The 14,174-nt window shown below is 56.7% G+C and overlaps 1 protein-coding gene across 2 annotated transcripts in view; it reads right to left on the reverse strand.

Annotated features, from left to right (window-relative positions):
• Window positions 1–14,174, reverse strand: part of CHCHD6 (coiled-coil-helix-coiled-coil-helix domain containing 6) — a 121,783-nt gene that overhangs the window by 103,138 nt on the left and 4,471 nt on the right. For both annotated transcript variants that reach the window (XM_032458810.1, XM_032458811.1), the window contains exons 2-3: window positions 5,130–5,229; window positions 983–1,052 (exon numbers count right to left, since the gene is read on the reverse strand). In XM_032458810.1, the coding sequence (XP_032314701.1) occupies window positions 983–1,052; window positions 5,130–5,229 (170 nt within the window). The remainder of the gene's footprint in view (window positions 1–982; window positions 1,053–5,129; window positions 5,230–14,174) is intronic.

Genomic DNA, 14,174 nt, shown 5'->3' on the forward strand with positions numbered 1-14,174 from the left:
TGACTTTGAAAAACCAGTCCTAAACTAGAGGAAAGGAGACCGCTGAAAGAAATACTTCCAGGTGTTCAAGAGGCGATGAATCTAAGGGAGACTTTTTCATTTTGTAAACATCCCAAGACTTTCATTAGTGTGTGTTACCTGAACATGTTTTAAATGTTTAAAAGTACCCATAGAAGGTTCTGGTTATTCTTGGGAGGCCTCTTGGGATCTGGGAGTGGAAATTCCGAGGAGCTGGGTTTCAACCCATGACATGGAGGGGCAGTGGCTGGGCGGGCCTGTGGCGGGAAGAGGCCGCTGTGCCTGACCCTGACACCCCGGGCCCACAGCTAACTCCCTGGGTCCTCTGTTACAGAGGCCGGCGTCCTCACAGGTCCACAGTCACAGCGGCCAGTCCACTGAGCTGGCGCTCGTGAGAACAGGTACACCGGGCCCCGCACTCAGTGCATGAATGTGCAGGATGCAACCACAGCCCAGGGAAGGGGGCTCAGCTTGGCCTTCTCAGAGGCCTGTGGACACACAGTGATGGTACCGTGTCACGTGACCAGCAGGTGCGGAATCAGGACATAACCTGCCCCCCAGAGGGCTGCAGAGCCTCAGCTCCTGTCCTTCCAGCCCAAGGTCTGGGGCGTGGCCTGCCCTGGGGGAGGTGGCCTGCATCCTGGAGCCCGTCCACGGTGCAGCCCCGGTTACCCTGGAGGACCCCTCTCCTCCACACGGCTCCGGGTACATGCCACGTCCACAGCTGGGGGTGCAGTCACCCTGCCATCCAGGCCCAGGTTTCCAAGGGAATTAACTCCCCACACCCTTGGGCATTTCTCCGTCTTTATCAAGGACCAGCATCAGCTAAGCCACAGGGCCAGCGTCCCATCAGAGCAGACGAAGTCCTGCACAGACCCTCAGGCCTTCAGGCAAGTGGAGGGTCCCCGTGAGGACAGAGCACTGGGCAGAGTGTGGAGCTAGGGTGAGTGGGCCCTCCGCTTACCTTGTGAGGGGCTCCAGCTCCGCCCCCGAGTGCTGCCTGCCACCCTGCTCCGGCCGGGGCAGGTCAGAGTCTGCAAAGGGTGAGAAGAAAAGGTCCGTCAGCAACACCCCAGTGGACGGCCAGAGCCACGCTGCCCCCAGAGGAGGGCCCAGGAGTGCACCCTGTGGGCAGACACACCCCTGCTCCTGCCGTCCCACCGGCCCTCATTCCGCACCAGGCCTGCGGGCAGCGCTGAGCTGGTAGCAGACGGGCACACCTGAGCGAGGAGTTCCAAATCCATCCTCCTCCCCCTACAGCTCCTCAGCATCTAGGTCACCTTCCAAACAGGCCAGAACGGCTGAGGGAAGCTCTGCCCCTGGAGCTGGAGGGACGGCCTCCGGGGTCCGGGTTGCGGGTGGAGGGGAGTGGGGGAGGAGAGGGGAGGAGAAGGGGAGGAGAGGAGAGGGAGGAGGAGGGGAGGGGAGGGGAGGGGAGAGAAGGGGAGGGGAGGGGGAAGGGAGTGAGGTGGAGGTGGAGGGGAGGAGCAGTGGGAGGGAGGGGGGAGGGGGAAGGGAGGAGGAGTGGGGGGGAGATAGGGAAGGGAGGAGGAGGGGAGGAGCAGCGGGGGGGGGAGGTAGGGGAGGGGGGAGGTAGGGGAGGGGGAGGTGGAAGAGAGGAGGAGTTGGGGGGAGATAGGAGGAAGGGAGGGGGGAGGGGAGGAGAGGGGGGGGAGATAGGGGAGGGGGGAGGGGGGGAGGGGGGGAGGTGGAAGAGAGGAGGAGTGGGGGGAGATAGGGGAAGGGAGGGGGAGGGGAGGAGGAGTGGGGGGGAGATAGGGGAGGGGGGAGGTGGGGGAGGGGGGGGGGGTGGAAGAGAGGAGGAGTGGGGGGAGATAGGGGAAGGGAGGGGGAGGGGAGAAGGAGGGGGGGGAGATAGGGGAGGGGGGAGGGGGGAGGGGGGAGGTGGAAGAGAGGAGGAGGGGGGGGAGATAGGGGAAGGGAGGGGGAGGGGAGAAGGAGGGGGGGGGGAGGTAGGGGAGGGGGGAGGTAGGGGAGGGGAGGTGGAGAGAGAGGAGGGGGGGAGATAGGGGAAGGGAGGGGGAGGGGAGGAGGAGTGGGGGGGAGATAGGGGGGGAGGGGGGGGGGAGGTGGGGGAGGGAGGAGGTGGAGAGAGGAGGAGAGTGGGGGGGAGATAGGGGAAGGGAGGGGAGGGGAGGAGGAGTGGGGGGAGGTAGGGGAGGGGGACGGTATGGAGGGGGGAGGTGGATGTGGAAGGAGGAGGAGTGGGGGGAGATAGGGGAAGGGAGGGGGAGGGAGAATGATGTTGGGGGAGGATAGGGAGGGGGGAGGGGGGGGAGGTAGGGGAGTGGGGATGTGGAAGAGAGGAGAGAAGTGGGGGGAGATAGGGGAAGGGAGGGGGAGGGAGAGGAGTGGGGGTGAGATAGGGAGGGGGGAGGTGGGGGGGAGGTAGGGGAGGGGAGGTGGGAAGAGAGGAGGAGTGGGGGAGATAGGGGAAGGAGGGGAGGGAGGAGGAGTGGGGGGAGCTAGGGGAGGGGGGAGGTAGGGGAGGGGGGAGGTGGAAGAGGAGGAGGAGTGGGGGGAGATGGGGAAGGAAGGGGAGGGGGGGAGGAGGAGTGGGGGGAGATAGGGGGAAGGGAGGGGAGAGGAGGAGGAGTGGGGGAGGTGGGGGAGGGGCGGCCCCTGAGACCTTCCTCCCCTTGGCATCCCCACTGAAGGCCTCTAAACCTGAGTGAGGCCGGGCCTCCCTTAACGACGTCACATCACGTCACCTGCTGCACCTCCAGTCTGACTGGGGTTTTTAAGCTGTTACAGGAGGTCTACCTTTTGACAGCCGTGACCTCTGGAATTTCTGAGCAAACCCAATTCCCTCTGCGCTCTCACCACCGGGCGATGCTGGGGGTCCATTACCCACGCTCCCCCAGGCTTCAACAGCCCCACACCACCCTCTAGCCACAGCTCGGCCAACGTCCCGCCCCCACCGTGGGCATGGAACCCTGAGCGGCTGCAGGAGAACCAGGCTGTGGGAGAGAAGGCAGGAGGGTGTGTGCTGCTCCTCTCCCAAGACTTCACGGCCTGCTGGCTTGAGGCTGCAGCACTAGGCCCCCAGGGAGCAGCACCCAGGGACTCGCCCCTGCACACACCCCTCCCAGAGGATGGGCCGCGTGTGCTGAGAGGGCACGCCTCGGTCACGGGCTCGGTCACGGGCTCGGTCACCTCCTCCACTGCCGCGCTGGGAACCGTCTGTGCCCATCTTCCCCCAGCCGTCAGGTCTTCCAGAGCCCCCTCTGCGTGCACACTGCCAACGCGCTGTCAGCCTCGGTTCCCTGCTTCTCACTCACCCTTCACTCATTCTTCCTAAACTGTCTCTAATTTTCACAGCCACGTTCCCCACTGTTCTTAAGTTTCTTCGTTTGATGTGGTGCTGGGAGGCTACCTGTTTTCGGACTTTCACGACTTCAGTTCTTGCACTTAAATCTTTTACGTTCTCTGACACTGAACTTGGGGTCCAGTGCAACACAAGAATTTAACCTTAACTTCTTTTTCTAATCTTGTTCCATCACTAAAACAAAAGCACACTGATCCTAAAAGTAAAATATCTCAAGATTAGTCCACTGCAGGACAGTCCCTATACGCTGACAACTTCAGAAACTCAAGACTCACTCACGATCCAACTGCAAAACACTTTGTTAAACTAAAACCAGTTGATTTTAGATGAACCACTCTTCTTGCTTTTTAAACTGCTGAAACCTACCAAAACTGAAACAAATGCTTCTTTTATCACCCAAGGCTGAAACTGATGTGTGCGTGATCTACTTTGGCAATGTTTGCTTTTTTCATCACTTTCTGCCTCTCACCTTATTAAACTTCAGTCAAGTCAGGCCTCCTCATCTCTCCCTCCACGTGCTGAGACACGGTGGGACCGGCCCCTGGAGGCCCAGAGTGTCTTCTGTGGCCTCAGGACTCTGACTAAGCCCCTTGCAGACAGACACTCAGGAAGCCCTGAGGCTGGTCTGGCCCAGGACCTGCTCTGCTCCAGTGCAGGTGGGAAGCCCTGAAGGAGGCAACCCAGGGAGAGGGATGACAGAGGCCTGGTCAGCGCCCTGGCCGCACTCTGGCCACCGTGCCGAGGTGACAGGACTCCTGCACCCTGCCCCACCACCTCCCCTCCCTTGTACTTTATACTCCAGGTCCCCTGGGCCACTGCCTGGGCTGTCACCAGCCTGAACCCCCATCCCCCGTCAGCACAGCCCCATCTTTCAAAATCCAGTTCCAATGTCAGCTCCGCTTGAAGCCCATCCCTAAAACAATGAGTCACTCTCCTCTGTGCTACCGGGGCCCAGGACAGGCTTCTGATGCCTCGCTGTCACACGACCCCTTACCCTGCAGGGCGACACATCTGGCTCCTAACTAGAGCTGTGCACACCTTATGAGCCGGTCCCTGCCACCATGTCCCAGCACGAGGCTCACGGCCTGACCCCTGATGGCACTCAGCACATGCCGAGTGCGCAGGGAGCGCGCCTGCCCCTCAGGCTGGCTCCTGGCCAGCAGGTCAGCAGGTCAGCAGGTCAGCAGGGAGGACGAACCCAATGCGAGGCCGCGCTTGGATGAGTGAACCGCCGTGGGACGGCACGTCTGCCCCGCACGGCACAGCCCTCGGCCCCTTGACATACAGCCTATCAAGTTCCAGTGGCAGAAAGACCCCCGTTCCCGTCAACAAGGACTTATTACCAATCAGCGGCCATGAGGACGTCTCTGCTCCGTAATATCTGAAATTTCTATACCTTACATTCTCCCTCTTAAATTTTTGCTCCCTTGTGTTTGCTAAAAGTAGTTACTTGGAGAGGAGCCCGGATGTCTCCCCTTGTGATGGACACAGCAGTGGGGAACAAGCCAGCTGCAAGCCTGGTGTGGGTAGTGGGGCCCTGGAGCCACGGGGCGAGCCCCCAGGAGCCCAGCCAGGACCAGGTGATGGAAGGGACACCATTCCCACTCCCTGCTGTCAAACAAGCCCCTGCCACATTTTCTGTGGGTGGAGAAGCTGGGACAGTGGGGACTCCCAGCCCCAGTCATGGGCAGACAGTGCCGGCGTGGGGAGCCCCGCTCTCCAGAAGCACCGATGTCCCTCCCGCATGCTCCCAGCCCCCTACCTGTCTCCGGGCCTCTGGCGGCGCCAAGTGCAGGAGGTGGCGGCCCTGCTCTGGAAGGCTGACTGGAATCCTTCATGCGGTGAACCACGCTTTCTGACAGCTGTGGGAAGGACCGAGGGGGAAAGTTAACTCATGGAACCCTCTGGAAGGGAAGCCATCCCTTTGCCCGGGCCCAGATTTCTGAGTAGACGACTTCCTCCAGGCCAAGTCCCACAATGTGCGTAGTTCTCCGGGAAGATCTCCCATGCCACCCAGGGCTTCTAGGTCAGCGCGCCGCTGGCCTGGGTTCCAGCCCCACTGGCTCCCCGGCTCACCTACAGCTCCCACACATGGTCTGCACTCAGCAGATCCTGGTTCTCCCTTCTCTCCTCTGTCCTGAGTTCACTCTGCCCTGGATGTCCCCACCTGTGCAGACCTGACCCTTCCCTGTCACGTCCCAGTGTCCCTCCGCCATGGGGTCTTCCCAGCAGCACCCCAGCTGTGCCCTTTCTCCCCTCCTCACGCTCCCATGACAACAGCTGTGCCCCAGGAGGTGCCGCACATCCCACCTGCCTGGTCCTAATGCTCTGTAAGTACCTCGAGGCCGGACCACCTCTTATGCCTGAGTCCCCGCAGGTCGCACTCAGAGCACCTATCACAGCCTGACTCTCTTCACTCCTGTTCCCGATGAAGATCCGATAATCAAACCCCTCCTCCATCTTAGAGGAATGGAAATAGGCCAGAGGGAGTCATAAAACAGTTTACTGAAATGAAGTGGCAGGCTAGGGATGAGTCCCTAAGAGGTTACGTCAATAAATATTTATTAAGTGCCTGGTACGTGCAATGCATCACAAAGCACAGCTGAGGGGAGACGCGGAGGGGAGACACGGACTCCGTGCCCAGGCACCCACACGAGAAGGGCACTCCCACGTGTGCAGGCAGCCCTGGAATCGCGCAGGAAATGGAAACAACAGAAACGCGCAAGGACGGGAGTGGTGGAGAAATGAGGTGGGCCTTCCACGAAACGCCACGGAGCCACGTAGAGATGACAGGTGAGACACGGTACCTGTCCCAGAAGGATGCCGTGCTGACCTGTGAGAGTCAGACCATGCTCTGTTTATCTTGATTTTGTGAAAAAGATTACACACTTACAAGGACGCAGACACGTGACATAAACGTGTCAACACTCACGCGTGTGTGACAAGCGTGCGCCCCCACTCAGCGGGCACACGAACCGCTGCTGGGCTGCGTCCTGCACGTGGGCAGGGGCGTCGGGGTCAGGACTTTCACTGCCAGCACGGCCATGCTGTAATTTTTTATCATGAACGTCTTCTAGCAATTAAAGTTTATAATAGTGGTAACGGAGTCCCTCTATTATTTACGACAGATACAGATCAGATGGCTGATTAATGATTACCGGACAAAAGAGGACCAAGAACGTACAGCAGTGGGAGAGAACTGAGAACCCAGAAATAAGCCTATGTGTCCGTGGTCGACTGACCACTTGATGGGAAAAGAACAGTCTTTCCAATAGCCGGTGATGGGACGGGGGAGTCCTCGTGCAAAAGGACGAGCAGGACCCTACCTCACACTGTCTACAAAACCTTACTCAAAGAGGATCAGAGGGGGGAGGGTGCAGCTCAGTGGTACAGTGCGTGCTCAGCACACACGAGGTCCTGGGTTCAATCCCTGGTACCTCCATTAAAAAATAAACAAATACACAAACAAATAAAAAGGATCAGAGGCCTAAAGTTAAGATGGTAAAATAATGAAATTCTTGGAAGAGCACTCAGGGGAAAATCTTTATAAACTTGGCTTTGGCAGTGAATTCGTAAATACAACATTAAAAGCACGAGCAATGAAAAAAAAATAGATTGAACTTTGTCCTAATCTAAGAGTTCTGCGTATCAAAGACACAACCAAGCAAGTGGAAAAGACAACCCACAGAACAGGAGGACTCCCTGCGAATCGCACACCTGACAATAGAAGTGTACCTGGAATACATAAAGACACACAATGGCCAACGAGCCAGTGGAGAGGTGCTCAGTACCTGCAGTCCCGGGAAAAACGCAAATTCAAACCACAGGGAGATACCAGACCACCTGTGATCAAGAAGTCGGGTGACAACGTGCTGGTGAGGTGGTGGCAAGGCAGACGCTTGTCCACCGCAGCCAGCAAATCACTGGTGCAGCCCCTTCGGGAAACAGCCCACAAGCCCTCGTGGGTTTAAACACAGTTACCGTTTGATCAAGCAGCTCCAGCCAGAGGTACCTACTCAAGGGTGATGGACTCACATTTTCAGCTAACTTGACATGAATGTTCACATCCGCGTGATCCGTAACAGCCAGAGGTGGAAGCAACCCAAGTGTCCATCAACTGGGGGGCAGTGCGTCCACACGACCGGATGACGTTAGTGGTAAGAAGGAACGAGGTGCTGACAGGCTGCCCCGCAGTGAGCCTGGAGCCGCACGGTCAGTGAGCCAGGCACCAAAGGCATGTATCCTATAACCGCTTATTTGGAATGTGCAGAACAGGCAAAATCTCTAGAGACAAGAAGTAGCCTGGCTGCCTGGGGCCGGGGTCGGGGGAGACAGGGCACTGACTGCTGAACGGTGGTCAGAGGTGGGTTTTCTCCACCTGTTCAGAGATGTTAAAGTGTGTCTCCAAAATCAGTGTCATATGTCAGCGCCCAAAGCTTGGACAGAACAAAACAGGAACCTGCAGGGCCAGGGGCTCGTGGGGCGGTGCAGGGGCAGGGCCTGGGGGAGACCCCCAGAGGGGGTGATGCTGATGTAAGCCTCTCACTCTTGAATGAGGAGGCCCCAGCCACCGTCACGTCCTAAGATCCCAGGAAAAGGATCCAGCTCCAAGCAGAGAAGAGGACTCGTGCAAACGCTCTGAGGAGCCCTGAGTCTGGCCGGTCCAAGGGCCAGCCTGAGAGAAGGATGGACTAGGTGACCAGGCCGGAGAGGCAGGTCGAGGTCAGACCCAAATTTGGCCCGAGGGCGAGGGGTTCTGCACAGGGGAGTCCTGGGCTCTGACTTCCTAGCCCAGCCTGGGGGGCATCGGCTGAACCACACCACCTGGTGAGCGAGGGGTTAAGGAAAACACTGGCAAGCGTCTAGCTGGCAGGAGGAGAGCTGTAATATTTTTTAATGTTGCTACAAAATAAGCAAGGAATATTTTTAATCAACAAATATACATAGGCACACAGCAGTCATGTGAGAATAAACACCATCTGGGCAGGGCTCCTGCACCAGCAGAACCAGAATGGAGGCCCCCGGAGCCAGCAGGTCTGGCAAGTCAGTGCCAGAGGCCTGTGGTCACTGCACCACCAGAGCTGACCACATGGAGTCCTGTGTGGTCAGGAGACAGAGGGCCAAACCCAGAGTGGGAAATCCAGGAAACAGGAGTCCACCAACAGCCAGCTGTGGGGCCAGCCCCCTTCCTCGCCTCCCAGAGCTGCACGGTCCTTGACTAGAAGTAGGGCCCCATGGGCTGGACTGGCTGCCGCAGCCTAGGAACTGGTGTGCAGGTTTGAATCCCGACTGAGCCGCTTACTAGCTGTGTGACCTCGGGCCGGGACCTCCTTGCCTGCAAGATGAGACTGAGGGCAGAGATGGTGAGGAGCACACGGGCCGTGGGCATGGAGCAGTCAGTCCCAGCTACCGTGTGGACGGTGAAGCCCTTGCAAACAGGAGTTACATTCACACCAGGCCCTCGCAGAGTGTGTAAAAACACGGACCTAGTCAACCAGGGCGGTGAGCCTTGGCTGCTGGGCACCAGAAGTGACCTGTCTGCTCCACGTGCTGCTCTGTGACCTGGAAAGACTCTTCTCAAAGTTCCCTCCAGTGCGACGTCCAGCCTGTGGCTCCAACCTGGACCCCATTCCCCAGCCTGGAGTGACACGGGGACTCTGAGCAGAGGGACCTCCCGTGTCACCACCATGGAGTGCGTGGCTGGTGCCAGCACAAGTCACAGTGACAACACAGAGCCCAGGAAGGGATCCTCTCTCCTCTGCAGCCCAGAGCCCATGGCGCTATGGCCGGAGACCAGAAGCCCTGCAGCACAGCCACCAAAATGCAGCCCTCCCCCAGGGCACCCGAGTTTAGGACACGCTCCCAAAGATGGACTGGAGATTTCCTTATCAGCCGCTCAGGCCTGCAAGTAAGGCCCGTGGCCACCCAGCGAGCAAAAGGCTGGCGAAGGGCTGCTGGCAAAGTCCCAGCGTCCTCACCCGTTTCTGGGTGCAAGAACGGGGTAAGAGCAGCACCCGACCCAGCCAATGGGGAGACCCCGCCAGCCCCACCTGGGGACCGCGCGCACTGCACGCGCCAGCAGGACCGCCTGCTCACCCCTCCCAGTGCAGCGCCCTCTCTCCGGCCACAAAGCCCGACCCCAGAACAACAAAAAGATCTGCACGCGTCGCCTTTTCTGCCGTTCACAGTAAGACCCAGGCAGGAGGGGGAGGGGAGCAGGTATGCATTCACCAGACAGACAGCCTACTTCAATGAGGAAACATCCATTCGAAAATTAGCACCTTTCCAGTCTGAGAAGTCACTCACTACACACATCTGAGAAGCAGCCGCGTGGAGGCCATGCCCCAAATATTATTCTCTGTCACCAAACGCACCGATGGCCACCAGGTGACTGTCCTCGAGTCCTCACATCCTCTGCGGGACAGGGTGGTGTGGTGCTGAACTGCCTGCTCGAGTCAGCACCCAGCCACCCTGCGGAGCCGCCGCCTCCTCTCACGCACAGTCATCTGGATGCCTCTCTCCCTCCCCAGCCGCCAGCCCCTGACCGCGCGAGCACCGGGCAGGCTCCAGACGAGTCAGGCCTGCCAGGGGCTCCTGGTGCCCGGACACCCCCATCCCCGGAGGCGCTGCCCAGTTCTGTGACTCGGAACAGATTCCTCTGCTCTGCCAACGGCTGTTGCCTTGGAGATTTCATTGGCTAGTCCTCCAGTTTTCTGTGAGCTGAAATTAGATCCACAGATTTAAATCCGAGCATCAGGATGAGAAGAGCTCTGGAGACCCCCAAAGTGTGGGTGGCAAATGCCATAATCGCGGGGTCTGGTAGGTGACGGAAATGAATAGGCAGGCCTGGCAGGGAAGAATCAGCTCCAGGACGACGTGGTGGGGACTGGGACAGTGGCTACCTCACACCTCCAGGAGTGTCGCCACACGGAAACGTGGACCAGGCTCTTGACGTTTTTCCCCCAAAAAGCTAAAACTTGAATTTATGTAAAGCTTCCCAAGTCTCACATGTTGTTAATTAATACCACAAAATTTCTGGACTGATGGTTTCGTTAAACACGTAGGGAGCCTGTGGCTTAAACCTCCGTCCAGCGAGCCTCTCGCTGACTTGAGCTGGGGTCTGGGCCAGGTGCTGGGGCCACAGACCAGTAGACTTGGCTCCTGCTCACAGGCCATGTGCAGGGCAGAGCTCACCCTGCCTGGAGCAGGGCCTGCAGGACCAGGATGGTGACCAGTGCAGGGTGGACGAGACATCACAGGAGGGAACACCTGAACTGGTCCTGAGGACAGGGAGGAACCAAGCCAGGCAAAGAGGGGACTGAGAGTACTGCAGGTGGGGAACAGACCACAGGCACAGAGGCATGAAACACCGTGCGGCAGGGGCAAACGTCCTCCCTGTGGGACGCGCAGTGACAGCAGGGGGTGGCGCCGGCACATGGAGGGCCTCGGGGCCAGGCCCAGGAATCTGCATTTACCCGGGGGCAGTGGGAAGGATGGGAAGGAAGGGGTCACACAGTTAGCTCTAACTCTGAACGGCTGCTGACACCACTGGCTGGTGGCAGGGCCGCCTCTGAGAGCAGGGCCGACGGAGGGCGGTGGGTGGGGGAGGGGGACTGGTCCCTGGAAGCCTCCACTTGAACTGTCTGCATTTTATTCACACGGCCTGAACCCTGCTCAGAAGTAAAATGACCTTTTAAAACACATTCCCCTGTCTAGCGCCAGGAAGCACCGATTTGTGGGAGGCCAGCCTGTGGGGAGAAAGGACAATTTGTATCAGACGGTCAGGGGAAGGCAGGGTGAGCCTGACTGCAGTACAGAGTCAGGAGGGAACCAAGACGAGGGTGAAACACAAAAAGCTGGAAGAAGAGTCGAGGGATCGAGTTAGACGCAGAGAAAAAAGGGCATGCGGACTGGCTGGACGGACGTTCACCCAAGGGACAGGGAGGTTTCCAGGGAGACAGCGAGTGGACACCATGATTACAGGCGCCTGGGAGCCTTGCAGGGGGACACGGCCAGTGGCCTCGGGGACGTTCAGAGTCCAGACGTCACCAGCTCACGGATGAAGATGAAAGAGATGGCCAGGGCAGCATGAGGCAGGGCAAGAGGGCTGAACCAGGAAACACTGTGAAGAGACGCCGATGGGAGCCTGGAAGCCAGGCCTGCCGGGGGACAGCACGCGGTGACCCCCAACGGTGGAGCCTGAGGGGTCCGAGAGCGCCCGGAGTGGGAGCGGACCCAAGATGAACTCCGCGGGGCCGAAGCCAACACCCCTCCTTAGGTTTGCACTACTTCACGGGTTACCCTTTACACAGAAAGCTCTTCAGCACTGTCCTGTGCACAGTCATGGTCCCACGAAGGAACTGCATCTCCCATGAGGCTACAACCCTAAGTGACCTGACGCTCGCACCGTGCAAACGTCACCGCCAGCTACGCTGCACCACGCCCAAGAGAAAATGTGAACGGTGCTCAGAGAAGGCCCTGAACATGGCTGGGTCCACTGTCCTCAGAGGCCTGCGCCAAGGACGAGAGCACGAGGGCAAGTCTGCCCGCTGGAGGACGGCCCTCCCCTCAGCAGCTGCGGGCCTGGAGAGGGGGCCTGAAGTGCTCTGCTTCCCTGCATGCCTGGACACCTCACCCCCGGCAGGCGTGGGGTCTGGGGAGCAGCAGGGAGAACCCACCCAGGAAAGCGCCCAGCCAGGGACTGGCACCCGGGCAACACTGCTGGACGCCACATCCAGACGCACACGGGTGCGCACGGCACAGCGGGGAGAGCCGGGCCACCTGTCCCCGGCTTTCGCAGCTGAACTTCCTGTTGTGGCCTATCCGTGGCACTCACCCAATGGTCAGCCGGGAGAGCACTGGGCTGGGGAGGAGTGGAGAGGACTCCTGACCAAGCCCTTCGAGGCACTTGTGCTGAACGAGGCCCCATCCTGCTCGTAAGGAGGGAGACGTGCCCCTCTGAGGTCCTCTGGGATGTCCTGTTCTCCACACGAACTCTCAGCAGTGAACTGAGACAGAGGATGTGCTGTAAGGTGACACAGCAAGGAGCACTGTCGCTGAGACACGGGAGAAGCACGTCCCGGGCAGCGCGGGGTGGGAAGGAGGTCTGCTGCGCACGTGGGACAAGCCCGCACCAGAGCCTCAGAAGAGCAAGGGGAGCAAGGGCCTCCGGCCCAGCTGAAAAGCGATCGTCGACTCTTTAATCCAAGCACACAATCCACAAGCACATGCTAATGATCCAGAAGCCAGGAGTTAAGACAGTCTCTGCACTCCGTGAGCCGACAGAAAAGCAGGGTATGAGGACAGGGAAGAGAAGACGGAGAAAACACAAAATCGTCACCCTGCAAAGAGCAGCTACGAAAAACCTACACCGAACACACTCAGTGGTGGAAGACTGAACATTTCCCCCGAAGTTCAGGAGCAAGGCAAGGATGTGCACTCTCACCACTTCTGCTCAGCACTGTGCTGGATGTTCTAGCCAACACAGTAAGGCAGGAAAAAGAGAGAAAGGACATCCAGACTGGAAAGGATGAAGCAAAACTGTCTTCATTTTGCAGACAGCATGATCCTACCTACATAAAATCCTACAGAATACACAGAAAAAAACCCCACTAGAACTGATAAATGAGTTCAGCAAGGTTGCAGGACACAAGATCAATATACAGAAATCAACGTATGTCTACAGGCTAGCAATGAAGGATCTACAAATGAAATTAAGAAAACAATTCCATTCATAATAGCACCGAAAAGAATAAAATACTTGGGAATAATTTTAAAAGAAATGCAAGACTTGTACACTGAAAGTATAAAACATTACTGAGAAAAACTTAAAAAGATCTAAATAAATGAAAAGAGATTTCATATCCACAGACTGGAAGACTCCATATTGTTAAAACGGCAATTCTCCCCAAAGCAATCTTACAGATTCAATACAAACACCATCACAATCCCAACAGGCTTTTCACAGAAGTCAACAAGTTGATCCTAAAATGTATATGGAAGGAAAAGGACTTGAAAAACAGAACAAAACTGGAAACTTGTACTTCCCAATTTTGAAACTTGCCACAAAGCTACAATAATCATGACACTGCTATAGCAAAAAGACAGACATAAAGCACACAGACCAATGGGATTCTCAACAGAATTGAGAGTCCTGAGATAAACCCGTATGTTTATGGCCAAATGATGTTCACAAAGGTCCCAAGGTCATTCAATGGGGAAAAGACACTCTTCAGCAAGTGGAGTTTGGAAAAATTAAATGTTTCATACAAAAAAGACAGATTTAGACCAAAGGTCAACAAGCTCTAGTGCTTGAGCCAAGTCCAAACCAAAACTTGATTGTATAAATAAAAGTTTTATTGGAACATAGAACATAACCAAACCCACCCATTTACATACTGCCTGTGGCTGCTTTCACCCTAAAAACGGCCGAGAGGAGCAGTAGCAATAAAGACCTTCTGGTCAGCAAAGCAGAAAGTATCTTCTATTTTATCATTTACAGAACAACTTTGCCAACCCCTGATTTAGAGACTTACCTCACATCATACACAAAAATTAACTCAAAATGAATCATAAACTTAAGTATAAAAGCCAAAACTATAAAACTCATAGAAGAAAACATTGGAGAAAATTTCCATAAACTTAGGTTAGGTAAAAATTTCTGGGATATGACATCTGAGCACAATTAATTTAAAAAAATAACAATTTAAACTCCATCAAAATTATAAATTTTGTTTGTTTACACTTCAAAGACACAATTAAGAAAATTAAAAGACAAATGACAAATTGGGAAAAAACACTTGCAAAT

Source organism: Camelus ferus, chromosome 17, assembly GCF_009834535.1.
Source record: "Camelus ferus isolate YT-003-E chromosome 17, BCGSAC_Cfer_1.0, whole genome shotgun sequence".
Taxonomy (NCBI): domain Eukaryota; kingdom Metazoa; phylum Chordata; class Mammalia; order Artiodactyla; family Camelidae; genus Camelus; species Camelus ferus.